This window comes from Notothenia coriiceps, unplaced genomic scaffold (assembly GCF_000735185.1).
Source record: "Notothenia coriiceps isolate Sejong01 unplaced genomic scaffold, NC01 NC01_scaffold00030409, whole genome shotgun sequence".
Classification (NCBI taxonomy): Eukaryota; Metazoa; Chordata; class Actinopteri; order Perciformes; family Nototheniidae; genus Notothenia; species Notothenia coriiceps.
In genome coordinates, this window is record NW_011363110.1 from 18962 (window position 1) to 40143 (window position 21182).

The following is a 21182-nucleotide window of genomic DNA, read 5'->3' on the forward strand; positions in this document are numbered from 1 at the left end:
GGGTGTGTGTGTGTGTGTGTGTGTGTGTGTGTGTGTGTGTGTGTGTGTGTGTGTGTGTGTGTGTGTGTGTGTGTGTGTGTGTGTGTGTGTGTGTGTGTGTGTGTGTGTGTGTGAAGGGGTTGGAGGTTAAGAGAGCGCTCTCCTAGTTTCACACATACTGCCCTTTTTTCTGGCTCTCTCTGCCATCCTATCACACACACCACACAAACATATATACACACACATGTACACTTCTGCACTTGACAAGCTAACAGACAGATACACACACCAGTGACTGCTATCTCACGCGCACACACTTACACGCACACCCACATAACTCTGTCTGTGGACTCTGGCGTTGCTCCCTTGGTTTGCCGTGGTGCGGCGAGTGTGGCAAACGAGATATGGAGCGGACTGAGAGGATTCAAAGGCCCGTCATGGTAAGAAGGCTCTAGATAAGCTTTTTGCTGCGTCTGACTGAACTGGAAGCAGTGTATGTGTGAGTTTATCTGTGAACGTGTGGATCTGGATTGAATTGTGAAAGTTCAGCAGACACTGTTGCCCTGAGATACAATGACAGGAGAATATAACTTGTGGCCCGTATCCTGATAGAGCTGTACCTCCATGTCTGCGGCTTTCTTCGCTCTTTCGAGTGTGATTCCATTTTGGGCCGGGCCGCAGCTGCTGGAAAGGCGCTGCGTTTTTAATTAGACTTCCAGTCCCACCGGTTGCTCCTGCTGCTATTTGCCCTGCCTGCAACATGGCCATTTCAGGGGGCTTCCTTGACTGCTGTCTGCCTGTCCTGGGCTGGACCTTCTTTTAGTTTTGTTATTGCAGTTGGCTGGGCTAAAGCACCATTCTATGTTGTGTGTTGTTGGGTAGAGTTTCAAAATTTAGCAAATATTTAATTCAGGGCACATTTTATTTCATTTTATTTTCAATGGATTCCTATTGTGGTGATTAGGACTGCAATGTTAACGTTTTCATTATTGATTGAAATTATTAATCTATCAATTGTTGTGCAACTATAAGCCTTTGTCTATAAAGTGTTGGAAAATGGGTCCATGTGATATGAAACAGGTAAAACCAGCACATTTGAGAAGCAGGAATCAGTGAATGTCTTTAAACTATTGATAAGTGATCAGTGCAGCAGTGGGGATGATAGAGATTATGTTACATAATTAGTGGTTTAAGTTTCTGATGTATATATTGAATTGTAATCATTCAGCAAATGAACACAGTCTTGCCAGTTATGTCCTAAATTAATATCGTTAAGTTGATTGACTGTTCAGTTCACCTCTACCTTATACATGCATTTCCCTACATGACTTAATTTGGGTATTGAACATTAGAACATCTTAAATGTCTATCTAAATAAATGTAGAAAAATATCAAGTTGTCATTGCATACTTTGTCAGGTAATACCTCTTTGATAATATGAATCTTATTAATTTGATTTTATAACTTAGGCTATGTTTTTGTACAGCTTTTGTAGCATTGAAAGGCTGGAATACCATACTAAATGGAAAAAGTTTGTTGGGTTGGCAGTGGTATCAAAACATTTGAAACAATTCCCAGCCATAATCATGACTCAACTTGAGTCCTGAAAAAGATTAAAAAGCCCTAACTTTGTTCCTGTATGTTGAATGTAAGGAGATTGACTGAAATTAATTTCTAAGGAGCAACTTGTTATGGAGTCCCTCTTTCACTTATTATCTTATTTGTGAAAATGGGGATTTCTAATGAGTTCAGTCCATGACTCATCTTTTTAGTTATCTTCACACGGTCCATTTGGTTGCCATGACGCTGCTGTGACTGGAAATAAAAGGACTAGGGCCATTTACAGCCACCTGCCATGAGATTAATGGCAGGAAATATGTCCTTTGTTATTCCTCAGTTTGCACATCTTTCTGCTCTGAGGCTTTTCCCCCTTTCCTTCCCCCTTTGGCCCCGTTTCCTTTCCCGTACCTGTCTTCACTGAGCTAATCTCACTCTGGATGTGATGTGAATACACACAGCTCGACTGGTAATGCGTTCTGGTTTACTCTGAAAAGAGACGTTTGGTTCTTATCCTTCTTCTTCTCTGAAATGTTTGGTGACAGGGGCCAAGATAAAGCAAATAAGATCATTTTCTCACTTTTCCTTTTTTTCACATGATCTGAGCTGATAAGGATGGAGATATGTTTAGCTGCTTAATTATCAGGGTAGGGGTTTTGTGTTGTGTGTCTCAGATGGTAATCACATCTTAGTCAAACATTGTAAAGTCTGACAACCACGCTGTGATCCTCCTTTTTTTTATGGCTTTAGCAGATTTAAAAATGTAACCTCTACCCTGTTATCTGGCATGAACATTTGAGTTTCCCTCTCTTTACAGTCTTTATAAAACAAATAAATGTTCTGTGTCTTTTCTTAGTTTTATAAAGACTTTAAAGAGGGGGAAAGTAGTCCAATTTTCATGCTGGTTCAGTATCTTCATAATCATAATCATGTTTATCGCAGCTGTATGTACACCCCAAATTGCAAATCCACTTTACCACATCCAACTCCCTTTTGTCCAATGTCTCTTTTAAAAAAAACAAAAAACATTTACAAACATTGCATCAGAAGAAACAATGCAGACCTGTCTTTTACTTTATTCCACTACCTCCTCTGCTCTGTCGGTCTATTTTACCTTCTCGAATTATTCCATATTAAAACTTAGAAACACAATTGGTTCATTTTACACAATATTTGCTGAGTTTCACCTTGTTTATTACTCTTTTTTAATACAAATATAGTTTGTTAGGTAGATTAAAGAAATTATTTGTCTACTAACACTCATTGATTTTTTTTTGACTGATCGACTTGTTGATTTTATCAAGTTTCTTCACAAAGAATCATGCAAACACACCTGTCCTGTGTTTAACAGACAGATTCTCAGAAGGAAATGTTTCAGCATGAAAAGGGTACATGAAAATTACTTATTGACTAAATAAATCTTAGTTCAACTATGAAAACAAAACTTATATTACTCAGATTACTCCACTAAGAACATGGATATTTCCCTTGAACATTTTTTATCCTCCAAGTTATTGACCATGCTGTGGCCTCACAGCTGTAACTTACACAGCATGGAAATATCATTCATCACCTTTTTAAAAAGCTTTAATGAAATTTTCCCCACTGCTGATTTCCCGCCAAGGTTTCTTTTCCACCACTGACAGCGGTGGAAGAAGTACTCAGATCTTTTACTCAAGTAAAAGTAGTTTAAAAACAGTGATAACATACAAGTACAATTCCTGCTTTCAAATTGTAACTGGGAGCGATCAAGATCATTAGCATGATAATCTACTTGATGAACAAAATCAGATAGATTGAACAAAATAAAAAAAAATACCCATTATAAAAAATCACCCCCTAATTTCAGAATTATATTTATTTGACCATTGAATTATCCTAATTATTGTGTTCATCTCTCCATGACACATATTGCATGTTTGTCCGTCTTATCAGACGAATCCCTCGCTCGCTCTTGCTTTTTTACCTTATTACTTGGGTTTTTTAGGGGGGGACATTTTCTATTTTGGCTGTAAGGTTCTAAGGACAGATGATGTAGCTTGCTGTATGAATTTTGAAGCCCCCAGACAAGTTTGTTATGTGTAAAATTGGACTTAATAAAACAAAAGTATTCCATTTGATCACTTTAATGTTGCAACTGGAAAGTGAAGCACCTTTGTATTACTGGTGTAACCTATAATAATATGTGATCATTTAGTATATTTTATAATAATAATACAGGCTGTGAAGAAACTAAATCCGTCAACAACTGAAAAATCCAATATTTTCATGTGAAATGTTTTGTGGTAAAAGCATGAAGTAACTTGAAATAGAAATACTCATGTAATCAGTTATAGTTATAGTCCAACACTGAATATTGATCCATATAAGTACAGTGCTTTCCATCTTCTTTACTGCTCTCACTGCCTGTTATAAGCCGCAGAGATGGTTACTATGACTCTGCTGGGGTCTCTGGTGTGGCACAGCCAATAGGAAAGCAGCTCAGCAATCAGATGACCTGAAGCTATTTTGAACATGAGCTGTATGTGAAGTGAAGCAAGCAGCTAAATTAGAGACACAACCTAATGGCATGAGAGGTGAAGAAGGAGAAGAGAGGGAAGGGAGGAGAGTGCCAGAAATGAAAAAGTGGAGGAAATGTTTTCTTGCTTGTTCTGTCCGTCATCGCGCTCTGAAATGATTTCGGGGGGAGGGAGTAGAGAGGTTATTGATCAGTCGCTGTTTTATCCCCTCATTCACATATATATTATTTGTATGTGCTGATGAATCTGTCAATACTTCCTGCCCCTTACTGTTTCTTTTTCCTCTGATTGTATGTGACATGACTCAACTGGATGACTCACATACACGTATTTGTCCACAATCACACTAACACTCCCAAAGGGTAATCCCTCCCACTCTCTTTCGCACTACATTTTGCTGCATCACACGCTGTAGTGTGCTGGTTTGTCACATGTTGTTTCAGACGTCATTCTTTATTCTTTAAACATATTCCTGTGGGTTTCCCATCAAGGTTTGTTAACCTTCACTTAGTCAGCGATTATGGTTTCGATGACTCACAGCTGGTTAATGGGGGCGGCTGTTAATGTGCTCATTAGATGCTGCATGCCACTCACAAGCTCATTCCTCCTACCTGAGTGGGATGCCTCCTCCAGCGTTTGAGTGAATGTAACAGGAAGTGGGGATGGTTTGTGGAAGCCCGAGGACGCCTTGAGTAGCTAGCCATCGCCTTGGCAACAGGGAGTGTCTGCATTTAATGTGTTGTTACCAAGTCACAGAGCCTTGAAGCAACAGTTGGCTGAGCTAGAATCAACATTTGTGTTTGTTGTTTTCGTTTTAAATCATACAGAGATGCATGGATGGTAATCAAAGGTATAGAGGCAGTTTCATTCCACATACATACATGTGCAAACACGCTGACGCACCACACACATGTTTCACTCATCAACATATGACCAGTCTTTCTCTCTGGATATATTTAGACCTTCAGGCGCACTCGGCTCACAATGTTTCTCTTGAGGAATGACATTAAGGACTCTTTCATTGATTCTTCTCATGGCATTTTACTTTTATCCCACCGTTGGCTGTTGAAATAGAGACAGAAGGAAGGCTGAGAAAGAGAGGGTGATGACCTGCAACACAAGTACCCCACCAAATTCCAACCAGGGATATTGCTGCTTTAGTGTATTGTCTTTATCACAAGGCCCCACTGGGACATCTCACATTACTTTTTATCTTTATAATAAGCATTCAAAACAATTCAGGCAACAGCAAGTTGGCTGCAATGAACCAAGAGTAGGGCGCAGGGCTGGGTATCAAATCTCAGGACTTAAAAGAGTACTGCACTGATTTAGTATCGCTTTAAATGCTCGCTATGACACTTGGGCATGTATACTTTTCCTTTCCTTTAACAAGTCTTGATGTTAATTTGCAGGTTTTCCAATTCAAGATTTTATTTAAGGTCTTCATTTAAGGCGCTGGGCAGTTCGAAGTATTTTCTGAAATGGAAAGAAAACATTAGAACATGTTTATATTCATTTATATTACACATTAAGGTATCAGTAATTGTATTGTTTTGGTATAAACACTAAAACTCATGGTCTCTTGCAAAGATTTGTTACAATACGCAGCCCTTGTGCAGAGATATATGTGTTGTACTCTACTGAAATCTTGGTGTTGTCTGACTAATCATGCAATGGGAATTTTCATCATCATTGCATATGGTGTATGTCATCTTTGCGCATTCTCACCTCTATTTTAATAGCCCACACCTAGTGACTCACTTGTTCTGCCTGGCACATTCAGCTGTCCGCATTCTTGTCGGCACCTCCTACAAAGCGCCAGGCAGCCTGTCAGCTGAAAAAATTAAAATAAAACAGCAAGAAGAGAATAAGTGGGATTGTTATATAAGTTGAACACTCAAACACTTGAGAACAGAAGTTCAGGCTGCCTCCCTCTCTGCTGAACAGTACAGTAGGCTCCCAGCAGGCTCGTTTTTTTATTGTGGTATGGGTGTCTGGATGAGGGTCAGCAGAGTCAAGTTACTGTACATGAGTGGTGGATGTGATGGAAACTGTAGCCACTTCATGTGAAATGAATAACCCCACTAATATTACAAAGAGTCCACGGGTCATTTTTTTTTTCTCTATCTCTTTTTCTGTCTCTACTTGACACTTCCACACGCTGAATATGTTGTACTTGTGCAAAAAACGAAACTGCTCGGCCTCACTATAGCTGCAGTGGAAATTTAGGCCTGTTGTTATGCATCAGCTCCACCTCAAATTACAGAGTCAGCTTTCATGTAGTATGAAGGCCGAGGCCCCCTTTGTGTCTTTGTAGGTTATGCTTCTCAAAGCAGGCTTGACATTTTGACCACAAATGAAATTGCAAAGGCAGAACCACAATCGTTCTTCTTCACACTCAAGACGAGAAAGGTGGATTTAAAGGAACCGGAGAACACTGGGAAATCTTAAAGATGAACAAAAAGGTTGTCGGGTTAGACAGCAGACATTCAAACATATACCCAGACTGCACTGAGTTCATCACAATTGACTCGGTGTACTCCGATGATGCTCCCTCCAAGGGTTGATTCATAACAATGTTGTCCTTTTTCTCCTCCTCACCTTTATTTAAAGTTGTTATGCATTTCAGGGCTCGGCAGACTCCTACACGAGCCGGCCTTCGGACTCAGACGTGTCCCTGGAAGAGGACCCCGAGGCTCTGAGGAAGGAGGCTGACAGACAGGCCCTCGCCACGCTCGAGAAAGCAAAGGTCAGCGATAAACTGTTGTATCTCCACCCGTAATGGGAAGTATTAGTTTAATAGTCAGTCTTAGTGCAAAATCTTCACATCAATGTTGTGTTTTGACACTAATGAACCTTATCCCCTCGTTCAAAGGGACACTAAACTCTGTGTTGTATTGAGTTAGCATCTGTATACTAATATCTGTGTTTCCCATCACTGCTCCAGACCAAACCGGTGGCGTTTGCTGTGCGGACAAATGTCGGTTACAACCCCGGCCCCAGTGATGAGGTTCCTGTGCAGGGCATGGCCATATCCTTCGAGGCCAAAGACTTCTTGCACATTAAAGAGGTATGAACTTCTCCGACTCTCCAAGGAGAACACACCTTGGTATGGAAAAGCACGTTTCGGTACGGAAAAGTATAGCACTAGAGCTGTTAATGTAGTTAGAAGTAAAGGTCTGCACTGATTCATCCTGAACTAAAGGTAAGTCCCAGGCTGCAGGATTGTGTAGGGGGAAACAACAGCAGGTCTTTGAGAGTCAAACAATTGGCAGTGATGATGGGATCATGTTTTATTGCAACTCACTGCACCGTCTCCTTCTGTCAAAACCCTACCCAGGCCACGAGTGGGCGTAAGCACTAACAAGAGCTGCAGAGCAAGGAGAATTGAGTAAAACACATTTTGTGGAATAAGGAAAAAAAGTTAAGTGATACAAGTATTGTCCTACTTTCTGAATACAAATATTTTGTTCAATTAGATAACATTAGTTTCCTGACATCAGGCGTAAAATGTATTTGCAAGAAAGTGTGCCTCATTGTGCTCAGGTTCACATAGGGCTACTACTTGATTCAGCAACCTTATATTGCAATAGTGCAACTGAAAGCCTGCATTCGAACTTTCCCAAAACAGCTTTGAGGGTAAGAGGAAGAATACAAAGCACATTTAGAGCAGGCGGTCATGAAACAAGCAACACAAATCATTGCAGACTCAACATCCTCTCTTCTGTGAATACGAACCTCTGCCACCAGGAGGAAGACTTTGTGTGGCAAAGTGCAAAACGACATCACTTAGCGATGTTTGGTTCATGGTTTGTCTCAATGAGGCTGAACCTAAGTGCATTTGTGCAATGTGTAATAAGTACAACAGCATTTTTGTGCTAAGCACTTGTGCACTTCAATTCTACCAGTTTTTGGTGTTTTCATGTTATGTATGTAATGTTTGGTAATTTAAGGCAAGATTTCAATCTCAGAAAAAGTCAAGTTTACTCTAATCTATTCTACTATAATTGATTGTACTTTAGGCTTTCTGTACTATGAACGGTACAGTTCTGTTCTATGTGCTATTATTATTTTATTGTTAACTATGTATACATTTATGAAATTGCATAATTCATTGTTCCTTGCACTGTCCATGTTGTTTCAAATGTGTACATTTTAATTCAACCCAGTGATAATGCATGTGAAAAGGAAAATGCTGGTACGTCATTGGTTACAGATGTCTGTCTCTTTGCAGAAATACAACAATGACTGGTGGATCGGACGTCTGGTGAAGGAGGGCTGTGAGGTGGGCTTCATCCCCAGCCCGGTCAAACTGGAAAACACCCGCATGCTGCAAGAGCAGAGGATGAGACAGAACCGACTCAGCTCCAGGTAACTGTTGAAGTCCCTCAGCAGCTCCAGGATCAGCGTCACAAACAACAACCACACTTTTGAAAACAGGTCAAACCTGAGTCACACATCACCCACCAGGCAATGTAAATCTTCCTTAAATAGACACAATCAATGCAGTGAGTCACCGTATGCCACTACAACTACAATATGTATATACTATAGATTTCTGAAGTGTAGGTTTTTTATTTTATATTTTCCAGGAATGTATGTGTGTGCTTGACTATCCTACACACACACACACATCATCAACACATATAACAATAACAAGGGTTGATGGGATTCTAGTATATACATTTTACATGGAGTTCACTTCATTACTTTAAGCTGGGGGAGGTACTTTATTTTTGGCAGGATTGGGAAAACATTCAACAATAACCTTTAAGCTTATTCTAATTTAAGTGGTGCCACGGGGTATGTTGTTTTCTGGAAAATAAAGGAGATTTTCTAAAGTCTGAAAACTGAGCCAACAGGAAGTGCAGAATACTAATTTTCTCTCACACCACTTGAATTACAATAATATTGTGGAACTTTAGCTTTATGAAGCATAAAACACGTCGCCTACCCAAACTTTAATGACTTTTTCTCAAAGTCAGAAGCTCATTCTGGCTTTTTCCAAATGTCTTCTCTTCACTATTTATTACCAGAAGGCCAATACTGCACTTTGTTCACTTTAAACTACGAGGAGCCCCCTCCTGGCGGGAGAAACATATTATTTGTTGGTAAAAAAAAAACATCCTGATGATTACTGTGTCCTCAGTATTGTGAAGCTATAATTTGGTCTTTACTTTACCACAAAAATAACTTTCTTTTTTTTTCTCCAATAATAGTAAATCTGGAGGAAGCTCCAGTCTGGACGTTGCCACGGGAACCCGCAGGCCCACCCCACCTGGCACAGGTGAGGTCAAGGGGGTCTCCCTCTCTTCTGTCAGAATAGTGACTGTGTGCCTGTTTATGTGGGTGTATGTGTACAATCCTGACACAGCGTGATGAGACAGGGGCCTGATATTTAGATGAAGATTTTAATTGGCTAGTTAGTCAGGCATGATGATGAATCACGGCACATCTCAGTGGGTTGGTCTGTGATGTGAGAGAGGTCTTAGGAGGTCTGTCATTAGCACACAGGACGGCACTGAAATAGAGCCGAGAATGGACCTCACTCATTTAACTTGACAAGTATGTCTGGCTTTTGTGTGTGCATCACCAGGACGACAGAGAGCTGCTTGATATCCAGAGAGACAGCCAGAGATAGAAGTGCAAACAAGGGGAACATACTTTGATAGACATTAAGATTTTAATTAAATAGAGCAACTTTTTATTGAACAGAAAACCTGTATACCGGAAAGCACATCCGTCTAATATACCTAGTTCACCCTAAAGTAGGTGATCTCACCTAAAGAAACATTTTTGACATTTTAGGAATCATGCTTATTTAAACAATGGATTATATTTGATATCATATGCCCATTTAACACAATCAGTTATCAACTGACAATAAATAACAAAAATATCACTTAATAATGTTTGTATTTTTACAATGGACTGTAAACTGTAGGTGTTTTGATGATATCATTAACAAATTCTTTCAATCCAGATTGTTGGATCCTTATACCCCATGGATGCTTAGCGCACACACACACACACACACACACACACACACACACACACACACACACACACACACACACACACACACACACACACACACATACACATACACACACACACACACACACACACAAATAAACAGATGGCTCTGTTCAAAAGTAAATCTGGCTATCAGCACCTCTAAAGGTCACTAAATAACTAATAAAACACGAAACCAGAGTATGTTTTTTTACACTGAAACAGATGAGATAGAACATGTTAATTATTGAGCTTTAGGGGTGCTTGAAGATAGTATTGCTTTTAGACACAACCAGTTTAGCTGTTTGATATTAGAGCGGTATAATTCTCCTCATCTCTCAATTTTCACAAAGCAAAAAAAGTGTGTTTCCCAAAGCCCTACACACTTCCTTTAAAACTGGACACCTGCCAGCCTTGTCTGCCCTTCCCCCTCCACACCTGACACCCGAATCACCAACAATAATCCCAACACACATCTATTTCCAACACCCATCTTCCCTCTCAGCTTGATTCCTTCTTTCCTTTCTACTACTTTTCTCGATTGTGCAGCCCATGCTTTACACATCTACACTCCAAGTTCTGTTGCTTTCTGTCCACTGAATCTATTCTGCTCATGCTATTGTACCTTTCATCTGTGCCTTGCTTAATGGAAATCTGGTCTGTTCTTTTTTTTAAACTCTTTCTATGTTGTTCCCACTTTAAATCATATAATATCAACTTGTTTTGATCTCAATATATACCATCTCTTCCATGCCTCTTTCTGGATGCATTTCACATTCTCTTTCTCCTTTTGCGTTTTCTCCTCTCTGATGTCTGCTATCTCATCCTGTTTTTACTTTGCCCCTTTTTGCTCTCTCTCTCTTCTTTCCCTTCTTCCTTGTCTGTTTTCGTCTTCTCTCTGCACCATCCCCCCTCCGTCAGCTCACATGGACATGTCCAATGTGGCCTTTGACGTTGACCCCCTGGACCTGGATGCTGAGGAGCCCCCTGAGTCCCAGGGTGACCCTCGCTCCTCCAAGGGCATCTCAGGCAGCGTAACATCCCCTCAGGCCAACGCCCACCGACTGCCCTTCTTTAAGAAGGTAACATTAGGGCGACAGGACATCGCCAGACCCCCTCCTGCATCTGTCCCCTCCAAGATGTGTTCAGCTCTAATATCCTCTTCCCCTCTCACTAACCGCTCACAACTGAACTTTCCCTGCCTCACCTGTAAGGGGATCAAAACCTGTTTAGCCCCTCAGGCTCTGGTCTTGACAGTAACACTGATATATGTATGTTTGTTTGTTTGTTTGTTTGTTTGTTACCGTGCCTGCTAGCTGGGAGAGGCATTAAACTAACTGATACACTCTGAAATGGCTGCTTCTGCATATCCGTCTGAATCTATTTTAAAATGAAGCCACTGGAGGCATTCATTGTAAACTCTGTTTTAATCAATAACAGCTTCTCTCCCCACTAATACTATCATGTCAATAACTAAATGTGCTTTTGTGTTTTGTGCTTTCTTTTGTCCCTTCTGGCTTTTGTGTGGAATGGTACTGTAGGTGGCCCAGCTAAACAGAAACAGAAGTCGGTGAGTGTGGTTCGATCTTAACCCCAACCTCTCACATTTCTGACTCCTCGTCCTCTGTTGTGTCATTGTCCCATTTTCTTTCTTGTGGTGGTACGAAATCAGTCTGCGGAATATTGCCATATTGGCATATTCACAGGATAATTTGTATATCACGGTTTGTCATTCCCCAGAGCTTGTCTCACAGCTGTCAGTGTGCAGATGCAGGCGCAGCTCCATCCCAGACCCTGTTAGTCAGAGTGTAACAGTAATACATCCTGACATGCTTTCATTTCCATTTATGACGGATGATTTAAGCGACAGTAGCCGACAATCAGCAGTTTTCATGCTTTTCAGCACAATTTGAATCACACGTTAAGGCTGCAGAGCAAAGACATGTTATGACAGGAGTGACAGGCATTGGCCTTTAACTCATCATTCAATTACTGCAATGTAGACTGGATATCTGTGAACCACAATATCTCAACATTAGCCTTTTCTTACAGATTTTAAAACAAAATCGCTGTGTTCCCACGGTTCCTTAAAAAGTATAAAAATACTTAAGTATCTTTAAAAAAAAAGGACTTAATTGATATAGGATAATAGGATTTTATGAATTTACATTTTATCTGCGATCGGGATGTACTGTCTGTTCGATTGCAACAACATTTGGAAATGTTTTACACTAATATTTAAGCAAAACTGTCCATCATTTCCAAAAAATATCTATAATTATGGCTGTTGTAATGTTTAATTACATTTCTTTTTTGAGCAGCAACAATTAATGTTTTGCTGCTTTCACTCAATACAATATCTGCAATTTGTATTTATAGTTTTTTTTTGAAAGATCTGATGTTAAAGAGTGACAGCAAAGTGTAATATTGAACTATCATCCAGATCTATATTATGTACACCCTCCTCCATTACTCACCACACTAAATTGTGCTCCTGTTATTCCAAAGCTATTGTTATGTCCAGTGCTCCTGCTCTGCCCCTTAAGAGACAAGAGCCATTTGGAAACTTTTAAAATATGTATTTTTAGCTTCTGTGAATTCAAATGAGGTGAAATTAGCTTCCGTTGCTCCGCTTTATGTAATGTAATGTAGTGGAGCGGAGCACTCCAGCACTATCTCCTGCTTGAAGAGCCTCACAGCGCACATGAACGAGGGGGCGTGCTTGGAATACCAATCTAAAAAGAAATCCATCCAATTTCAATGTTCACAAAGCATATAGGACTGTTTTCACCCCACTCTCATTGAAAACCGACGGCTTCCAAATAGGACAAATGCTTATGTAGTCCTTAAAGCTGAATCATTCCTTTCATGTACAAATAAGCCTCAAGTTCATGTGCCGCATTAGAGATCGTGTTTGTGTGTGGGTGTTCTATATGAGTCCCTTTCATGGTTATAGGTCTATCAATTTTTAGTGAAAATGGCTTAATGATATCCACAGGCTGAGGATGTACAGGGTTCTTTAGACGGGATAAAGACTAAACTGAACTATGGAGAAAACACTGCGATTTGTTTCATTGTTTGTGTGTACGGGTTTTATAAAGCCTTCACAGACATTTGCGCGATGAACACATTATTGTTGGTTTCAAGTTTAAATTGGAATTGAGGATAAAAAAAACAAATAGAAAAACATACAGTTTAAATCCAAATGGAAAAGGAAGTGCATTCTTACTATGAAACTCTCAATTCAGCATTTATTGGCAGTAATACATTGACAGGTGCCGATGCACAACAAAAAAAGGGAAGTGTGAAGTGTGACGCCTGTGTTAGAGTAGCAGCTCGTCCACGAGAGCTTTCCTGACACCCTAGCGTCTGGTGGTTTAATTATGGACACTAATTATGTAAGAATGCAGAGTAAGAAATAGGCGAGTGCTTTCAGAGAGAAATTGATCCCCGTCTCTGACCATTCATAGCCAGTCAATAAAACCAATGGACTCCAGCATCTAAAAACCCACAATCCATCAGTCTGACTGCTCACAGAGAGGGCTTTTGTGTTGAGTTAATGTGGATTTAAGTGTGAGTGTACACCTTTTCGAGCTGTTTTAAATGCACGCGCAGACGCAACTTAACGGCCTCGCTCACCCTAATGTTTGTGCTCTCTTTTTTTCTCCGGCTCAGATGGAGCATGTTCCCCCCTACGACGTGGTTCCCTCCATGAGACCCATCATCCTAGTCGGACCATCACTCAAAGGATATGAGGCAAGGAGAAAAATAAGCAAAATTCTATGTACCTTTTTATTTAAGTACTGTAATAATTGCAATTTTGAGGTAGTTGTACTTCTCCGTTATATTTCCTGCTGCTTTGTACTAATACTTCACTACAGTTCACAGGATTTTTATATATATAAAACAAGTAATTTAACAAATGTTATTACAGGTTAAGATCAAACTGAATCAAAAGTCACAAACTACAATGTAGCAACAAGTGATGAACATATTAAAGCTTAAATAATTGTTATCCAATATATAACAAATACTATTCTCAAATTCGCCTTTTTGGTACTTGTGAGTTTATTTTGATGCTATTACTTTTGTAGTTTTAGTAAAATCTTGAATGCAGGACTTTTACATGTAACTGTGTACTTTTTATTATGCAATTAGAAAACTTTTTACACCTCTGCCAACATTTATTTGTCTTACATCGATGTTTACTATTATAGTTTGTTGTCTAATGTTTCGTCTCTAGGTGACAGACATGATGCAGAAAGCTCTCTTTGACTTCCTGAAACACAAGTTTGAGGGCAGGTAAGAGTGAGACCATCTGCTCTCTGCAGCCATCATGTACTGTACGTTCTGCTTTAACTGGCTTCTGTTTGCCAACCCGGTAATGACTGCTGTACTGGATATCCGTTTCAGGATATCCATCACACGGGTGACAGCTGACATATCTCTGGCCAAACGCTCAGTCCTCAACAACCCCAGCAAACACACCATCATTGAACGCTCCAGTACCCGATCCAGCCTGGGTAAGACTACATACAGCCACTTTGGATCTGCACAAATCACAGCCAAACAAAAACGCCATTAACTCCACAGTTTAGACATTCATTGGACTCTTATTTTGTTATTTGAATAGTCATAAAGCACTTGATAAAATATTGCAGTGCAGAACAAGTAAACGTAAAATATTTATTTTCCTCACATCATGTTGCAGAACGTACATTTTAAGTGTTTTCAATGTCTGTGTTTCATATGTTTACTGCTTTCATTGTGTTTCTTGATAGAAAGGATAGATAGATAGATAGATAGATAGATAGATAGATAGATAGATAGATAGATAGATAGATAGATAGATAGATAGATAGATAGATAGATTTCAAAGAAAGTGTAAATGTTCCCCCCTTTTATACCCCTTTTTGTCTGAGTCTGATCTGGTCTCTCTCTTTCTTCATCCTGTCTTTTCTGCCCATCACCCAATCTTCCTTCCTACTCTCCCACCTCCCATTTTCTTCTTGTTCTTCTACTCTGTATTGATTCAGACGTACTGGGTACGTATGCTCTCCTTGCAACAAAACAATGAAGCCTCTCTCCTTCCTCACTTCCCTTTTCTTCTCACTTTATTCATCATTTGCTCATACATCATTTGTCTGCTTGTCTGCTTGCCTGTCAGTTTGTCTGTTCCTCATACTTCTGTTTGACAGCCTGTAGTCTCTAACAAAAGAAAAAGCATTACAAAACCAAAGCAGGGAGAGATCTGTGGGAGGGCAACAGGGCGGCTGGCAACCGCTCTAAACTGAGTGGGAATGAGCAGAGATGGAAGCCGATACTTTCCATACTGCTCTCCCCCTTTTTTTGACCTAGGATAATCCATACTGTCATTCTGGTCATGGCAGGGGAACATGTTTCTCTGTGAAGTTAAATCCAAATTTGCAAAAGTCTTTGTTGAGCTAATGAAAACCTTGCCAGCTATTTCTTTATATGAGTTAAAGTTCATGAGTCTTATCACTCGGCTGAGGCCCTGTTTTTTTGCCTCCATCTTGAATTCTTTATGCTTCAGCCCTCTGGAGGCTGCTGCAGTGTGTGCAGACCCGGCTCTCTGCAGATTGCCTTGCCCCCGTTATCTCTCCCTGGCACTGGTTTGGCAGCGCCCACGCCTCAGAGGGGCCGAGGTCTGCCCAGACAGGCGAGGTTTCCAATTCTTGTTTTCAGTTTTAGTCTCACTACTTACAGGCTGATAAAAAAAAAAACACGGGTGGGGGGGACTGCGCTCAAAATGCTGAATAACAAGCTCTTATAGGCTGTTGTTGAGGAACAATGAAAACAAAACACGCACGCAGTGCAGAGACTTGAGTGGTTCACCTGATAAAATAATTACTGCTGTGCCCATTAGCGCTAACAACAACTAATGTTCCACCTAATTTGTTTTGAGAGGGTGTTTTTTTCTGTTTTATTTACATGGTGAAAAATTGTGCTCTTATTACAAGTGATTACAAGGCATCTCATTCTTAAGTGCCTCCTTCCTTTGAAATAAAGAAAGATCAGAAGAACATAAGGTAATGTTGAGAGGTGGCAACAGAATGAGGATGCTGCTCTGTTCCATTTAGCTTTGCATAAATGGAACTTAACTGTGATCCAATCTAATTCATACGCTTGGAAATATGTTTTTCTAAAATCTTAATCATGCATGATTTAGTACAAACATGATGGTTATGTACTTATGGCTTATATACACGGCTACATCTCCTCATAGTTAGCAGAAAATTACACAATTATTTTGCCTTCTCGCTGAACTTACCTGTGTGTTCTGTGTGCTGGGCCTTCAGCGGAGGTGCAGAGTGAGATCGAGCGTATCTTTGAGCTGGCCCGCACTCTCCAGCTGGTCGCCCTGGATGCAGACACGATCAACCACCCCTCTCAGCTGGCCAAGACCTCCCTGGCTCCCATCATTGTCTATATCAAAATAGCCTCACCTAAGGTATGGCGATAAATGAGTCTTAAATCAAAGCCCTATTTATGAGTTTAATTTGTTAGCATTACCCTTTAAATGTAATTATATTCTGTATAAAAGTGCTGTAGGAATAAGTCTTTAACACAGAAATGAGTTTTTGCACTTCTGGTTTCCTCAACTCAAACGCTCTTGTGTTTAGGATTCGCAAATGTTAAAGGTTTGATGTCTAAAAGAAGGTTTGTGTTGAACACAGGCTTAAGATTCTAAATTAGGCTACAGAGGCTGTGAGGGACATCTAACATACTCAAACAGGCAAGGTTATCCACTTAGTGGTGATCAAGTAAAGTCATGCAACCTTTTTGTAGCTTGTTTATAGTTTTTGGTTATTACATTTACTTGTATTGAAGGAACCAGACCAATACTTTATCTCTGCAGCACTATATTTTGTTAGCTGGATTCAATTTGCCTACCTACCCCTACCTATAACATTGCTTTAGTAGATTCTCTGAAGGGTCTTTGTCTCCCTGCAGGTCCTCCAGAGGCTCATCAAATCTAGGGGGAAATCCCAGGCCAAACACCTAAATGTGCAGATGGTGGCAGCAGACAAGTTGGCCCAGTGCCCACCTGTGAGTATGCTTTGTGACCTGGGTAATAAAAAAATACTTCCTATAATATAGATAGGAAAGGAACTGCAAAGTTTGGTGTGTTTTGGTGCTATAAGGGGAAGATTTTAGAGTATGAGAAAAACTTGTTTTGTTAAAAGAGCCTTTTAAATGTATTTTACAATTCTACACATTCTGCGATACAGTACAGGTGAAAATAATAGATGTTTTCGATCCCAAATACTTTGCAAGAAGACATTATAGAAACAAAATAATTGAAAAATTGAAAAGTGCAAGAAAATTATGTTTTTGCCTGTATTGTCTCACATTAATAGTAATTTTATTTCTGTGCAGGAATTGTTTGACATCATCCTGGACGAGAACCAGCTAGAGGACGCCTGCGAACATCTGGCTGACTACCTGGAGGCGTACTGGAAGGCGACACACCCCCCGAGCAGCAACCCCCCCAACCCTCTGCTGAACCGCACCATGGCCACAGCAGCTCTGGCCTCCTCCCCCGAGCCTGTCTCCAACCTGCAGGTACAGGTGCTCACCTCCCTGCGCCGAAATATGGATCTGTGGCCTGAAATGGACGGTCCTTTAGCCAATGAGAGGAAAGAGGAAGAACATGCTTTCTGAAGTCCAACATAGAGGGCAGAGGGGGGGGGGGGGACTCTGTTACCTCAACCACAACCCAGCAGCCTGAAGGAAAAGTGCATTAAAACCCTGTCGATGCTGTATATAGAAACACATACTCACTAGCACACCTGACACGTAAATGAGCCAAATTCACACACATGAACAGCTAGCTTTAAGAACACCGACAAGAGAGATTTCATGAATGTTAGCAGGTCAGCGTTACCTTGCCAACGCTGTTTAAACTGTGAGAGCAAACCACACTGGACTTAAAGAGTAACTCAGCTCTGCCGTTGGGGGCCCCTCCATATTGCTGTAATGAAGAGTAAAAGGATATCTGCTGCCCCCCACCCTGCCCTCTTTAGCTCTGTGGCCTCCTCTCGCCGCCACTTTTTCTTCTCTGGGAGGCTGAATCCAAATTGCTGTCTTCCTCCGTGTTGCTATGGTACCGGCCCGAAAACAGCAAGTCATGTCCGCCTTTTCAGACGGAAACGCTTTGTTTCGTTGGAGGCCGTTGCTAACACTGTGTCCACTTTAATCTTTTTATAATCCAAATATTAATTTGGTGTGTCTCTACTCATAAGTTACGACTGGCTGCACATTCATTTATATGAGTTGCACATTGTCATGGATATTTGTGTCACCCGAGCAGCAGAATTTCATCAAATGGCTTAAAACATGTTTTATATTTAATTATTGATGCTGTCTTAGAAGCCTCAACAAAAAAGTCAAAAATAACATCCAGAAACCGTTGCTGTATTTTTTTAATTTACGTGAAATTATTTCAGTCTTAACATCATGTGCTGCAGAGTTAAATTAATAACTATATAATAGTTATTTCTGCTTTATTTCTGCCATGAGGTCAATCTGCCAGAAGGTGGCACTGATGTCATGTTAGATATTCAGACTGCTTGTTTAATAACTGCGTGTGTGCGTGTGTGTGTGTATGCAAAGTGAAAACCAGGAATGTGTGAGTGTGTGATATAAATAGGTTAATGTCAGTCATGAACACTAACGCTTTCACAACCACAGGTCCTTCAGCGGGAACATCTCGTTCTGTGTTGAATGCTCTGACTCCTGCTAACTACAGCTGCAACAAATAGTGGATCGATAGAAAAATAAATGCCAAATATTTTTACAACCTAACCTAAACACTTTTGTATGCAATTATGGCAGAAAATGCTGTTTTTCAGCCTCTCTAATAAAGAGTTGTTTTGCTTTGCTATGTTGAATGTTATATTCAATTAGTAGCTCTGGGTTTTGACAAAACAAGACATTTCAAAAATATAACCTTTGACCTTTGAGAAACTCAGACTGACCAATTGGTTAATAGATACATCCACAAAAATAATTTGCAGTTTAATCTATAATGAAATTAGTTGGTTTCAGTCTTAATGCTAAGCCTGCCTACTAACCACTGACAGTTTGGTCTTGCTCTGCTGTTTGTGTTTCTGCATGGTTGCTGTGTGGCATGTCTGGCTGCAGGGGCCGTACCTGGTGCATGGGGAGCAGAAGCGAGACGGGCCTCTGACAGAGTGTGGCGGGAGCGGCACCCTGCAAGACTATCAGACAGACCTGGGAGGAAAGCCTCAGCAGCAGCAGCAGCAGCAGCAGCAGGCGTACCTGCGCTCTTCTCGGGGCCAGCTGCGGGGGGGCAGCGGCCGGGGGCTTTCCCGGCAGGACACCTTCGACTCTGAGACCCAGGGCAGCCGGGACTCCGCCTACACCGAGGCCGGCGACTCCTGCATGGACATTGAGACTGACCCCTATGAAGAGCCCGAGCCCTACCGAGGGGGAGGGGGCAGCCGCCTCCACCTGGCGCAGCATCACGGCAGGCAGGCATCCTGGGAAGACGAAGGTGCCGAACCGGACCAGGAGAACCTGAACCACCCTCCGATGCCGAGCCAGACGCAGCCACACGGACGCGCCAAGCTGAGGGAGCGCTACTGCCAGGAGCCTGTGGACACCGGGGCCAACATCAGCCACAACAAGAACCAGGACGACTGGGGGAGGGACGTCTACATCCGCTGAGCATCACCACACAGAGGGAAGGAAGCTACTGGACAGACTGAGAGATGGGGGAAGGGTGGGGAGGGTTTCAGGTATTGTGTGGGTTGGGGGCCATGCCAGTCGGGCTGACAAATAAATCTGTTTACATCCCAGTGCAATGTAAAGAAAAACAGATGCCATTCATCAACTTCTTGCAATTCAATTTATTTATGTTTAGAAAAAATTATATTGTTCTGTTTTTTGTTTCCTTACTGCATGAATATCATGTATTTCTAAACTGACAGCACGAGGACAGTAATTGTGAATCTCTGATTGTGATCGATCTCTCCTTTGTAGAGTGTGACGGCCGGTAGAGCTGTAGTCTGTCCTGTCTGTCCTCTGCAGTCTTAAACAGGGTCTAATGTCAATGTCCCCACGTACAGCACAGTGTCAGGGTTTCTCTTTACCTTAATCTCACTCAGTGCTTTTGGATTTCAGGGTTTCTCCCACACTGAGATTCAGAAGTTACAAGTCCCTCAGCTCCACGTTCTTATCACCCAGACCTTAAAAAAGAAAGTTGATGGAGAAGTTGCCATATTTTAACACAACAATTTATTGATGTTGCTATGTTCATGCTTGATAACAACAAAGAGTACACTCCAAAGATGTTTACTTCTTCTTCCCTGACCTGGTTCAGCCACTGCACCCGTCTGTCTGACCTAGTCCTCCCGTTTCTGTTTTCCTTTTCCCTGTGGGTCCCGAGAGCGCCTTCAGGATTCATTTTCTAACGTGGTGCAAATTCAAAGCAGCACTGCTATTGTAGTTGTGTGAATGAAGTGTCCTGCCTTAGTCACTCGCACCCTAAAACATCCTTATTTCAAGAAATCTCCAATCACAAGTGCCGGAATGTCTTGCCAAGCCATGTCCACCCCTGCCACGGTGGGATGTCTTAACTCTTGTTACTCTCATCCCATGTTTGTGTCTCTTCGTGTCTTGTGGCTTCTCTGCACCGTAGCTCATGTTGTTTTTTTTCCTTTGCACCAGCTTTGTCGTCTGTTTTTCAGGGCTAATGGTTATATATAAAAAAAGTGCTTGTGTGTGTGGTAAATCACTCCTGACTTCCACCCGAACAGCTAGCTTTTCTGATATTAAATACCACTTTCTTCTTACTCTTGATTTCTGACTGAAATAGTGTTGTTTTTTCCTGTGAACACTTGCTTCTTTTTTTAAAAAATCTTCAGTTCTTGTGAGGTATTGAGATGAGTATCAAGTGGGGTGGGGGGGTAGGACCAGCTGTGGTCTTCACTCAGTTATCTATAATGGAGAGTCCATGAATGTCTTTGGTGGGCCGCTTGGGCCCGCCCGTCTTCAGTTGAATAAATAAATATTAAATAATGATCAGTAAATAATGTTATTGTTGCGTTATCGCAATTGTTAAAA

General features: G+C 41.1%; 1 protein-coding gene across 6 annotated transcripts in view; it reads left to right on the forward strand.

Moving 5' to 3' along the window:
- The window catches only part of cacnb1 (calcium channel, voltage-dependent, beta 1 subunit), a 31810-nt gene extending 10899 nt beyond the window's left edge, over positions 1 to 20911 (forward strand). Inside the window, exons 1-14 of one of the 6 annotated variants that reach the window (XM_010787434.1) lie at positions 124 to 419; positions 6685 to 6804; positions 7003 to 7125; positions 8290 to 8426; positions 9275 to 9342; positions 10992 to 11152; positions 13746 to 13826; positions 14314 to 14372; positions 14484 to 14593; positions 15107 to 15115; positions 16391 to 16542; positions 17046 to 17141; positions 17472 to 17657; positions 19239 to 20911. In XM_010787434.1, the coding sequence (XP_010785736.1) occupies positions 384 to 419; positions 6685 to 6804; positions 7003 to 7125; positions 8290 to 8426; positions 9275 to 9342; positions 10992 to 11152; positions 13746 to 13826; positions 14314 to 14372; positions 14484 to 14593; positions 15107 to 15115; positions 16391 to 16542; positions 17046 to 17141; positions 17472 to 17657; positions 19239 to 19784 (1884 nt within the window). In that variant the 5' untranslated portion in view covers positions 124 to 383 and the 3' untranslated portion in view covers positions 19785 to 20911. Of the gene's footprint in view, positions 1 to 123; positions 420 to 6684; positions 6805 to 7002; positions 7126 to 8289; positions 8427 to 9274; positions 9343 to 10991; positions 11153 to 11611; positions 11641 to 13745; positions 13827 to 14313; positions 14373 to 14483; positions 14594 to 15106; positions 15116 to 16390; positions 16543 to 17045; positions 17142 to 17471; positions 18498 to 19238 lie in introns of those variants that run through there. The other 5 variants (XM_010787430.1, XM_010787432.1, XM_010787431.1 and 2 more) reach the window with 5 other exon arrangements.
- The last annotated feature ends 271 nt before the right edge of the window (positions 20912 to 21182 follow it).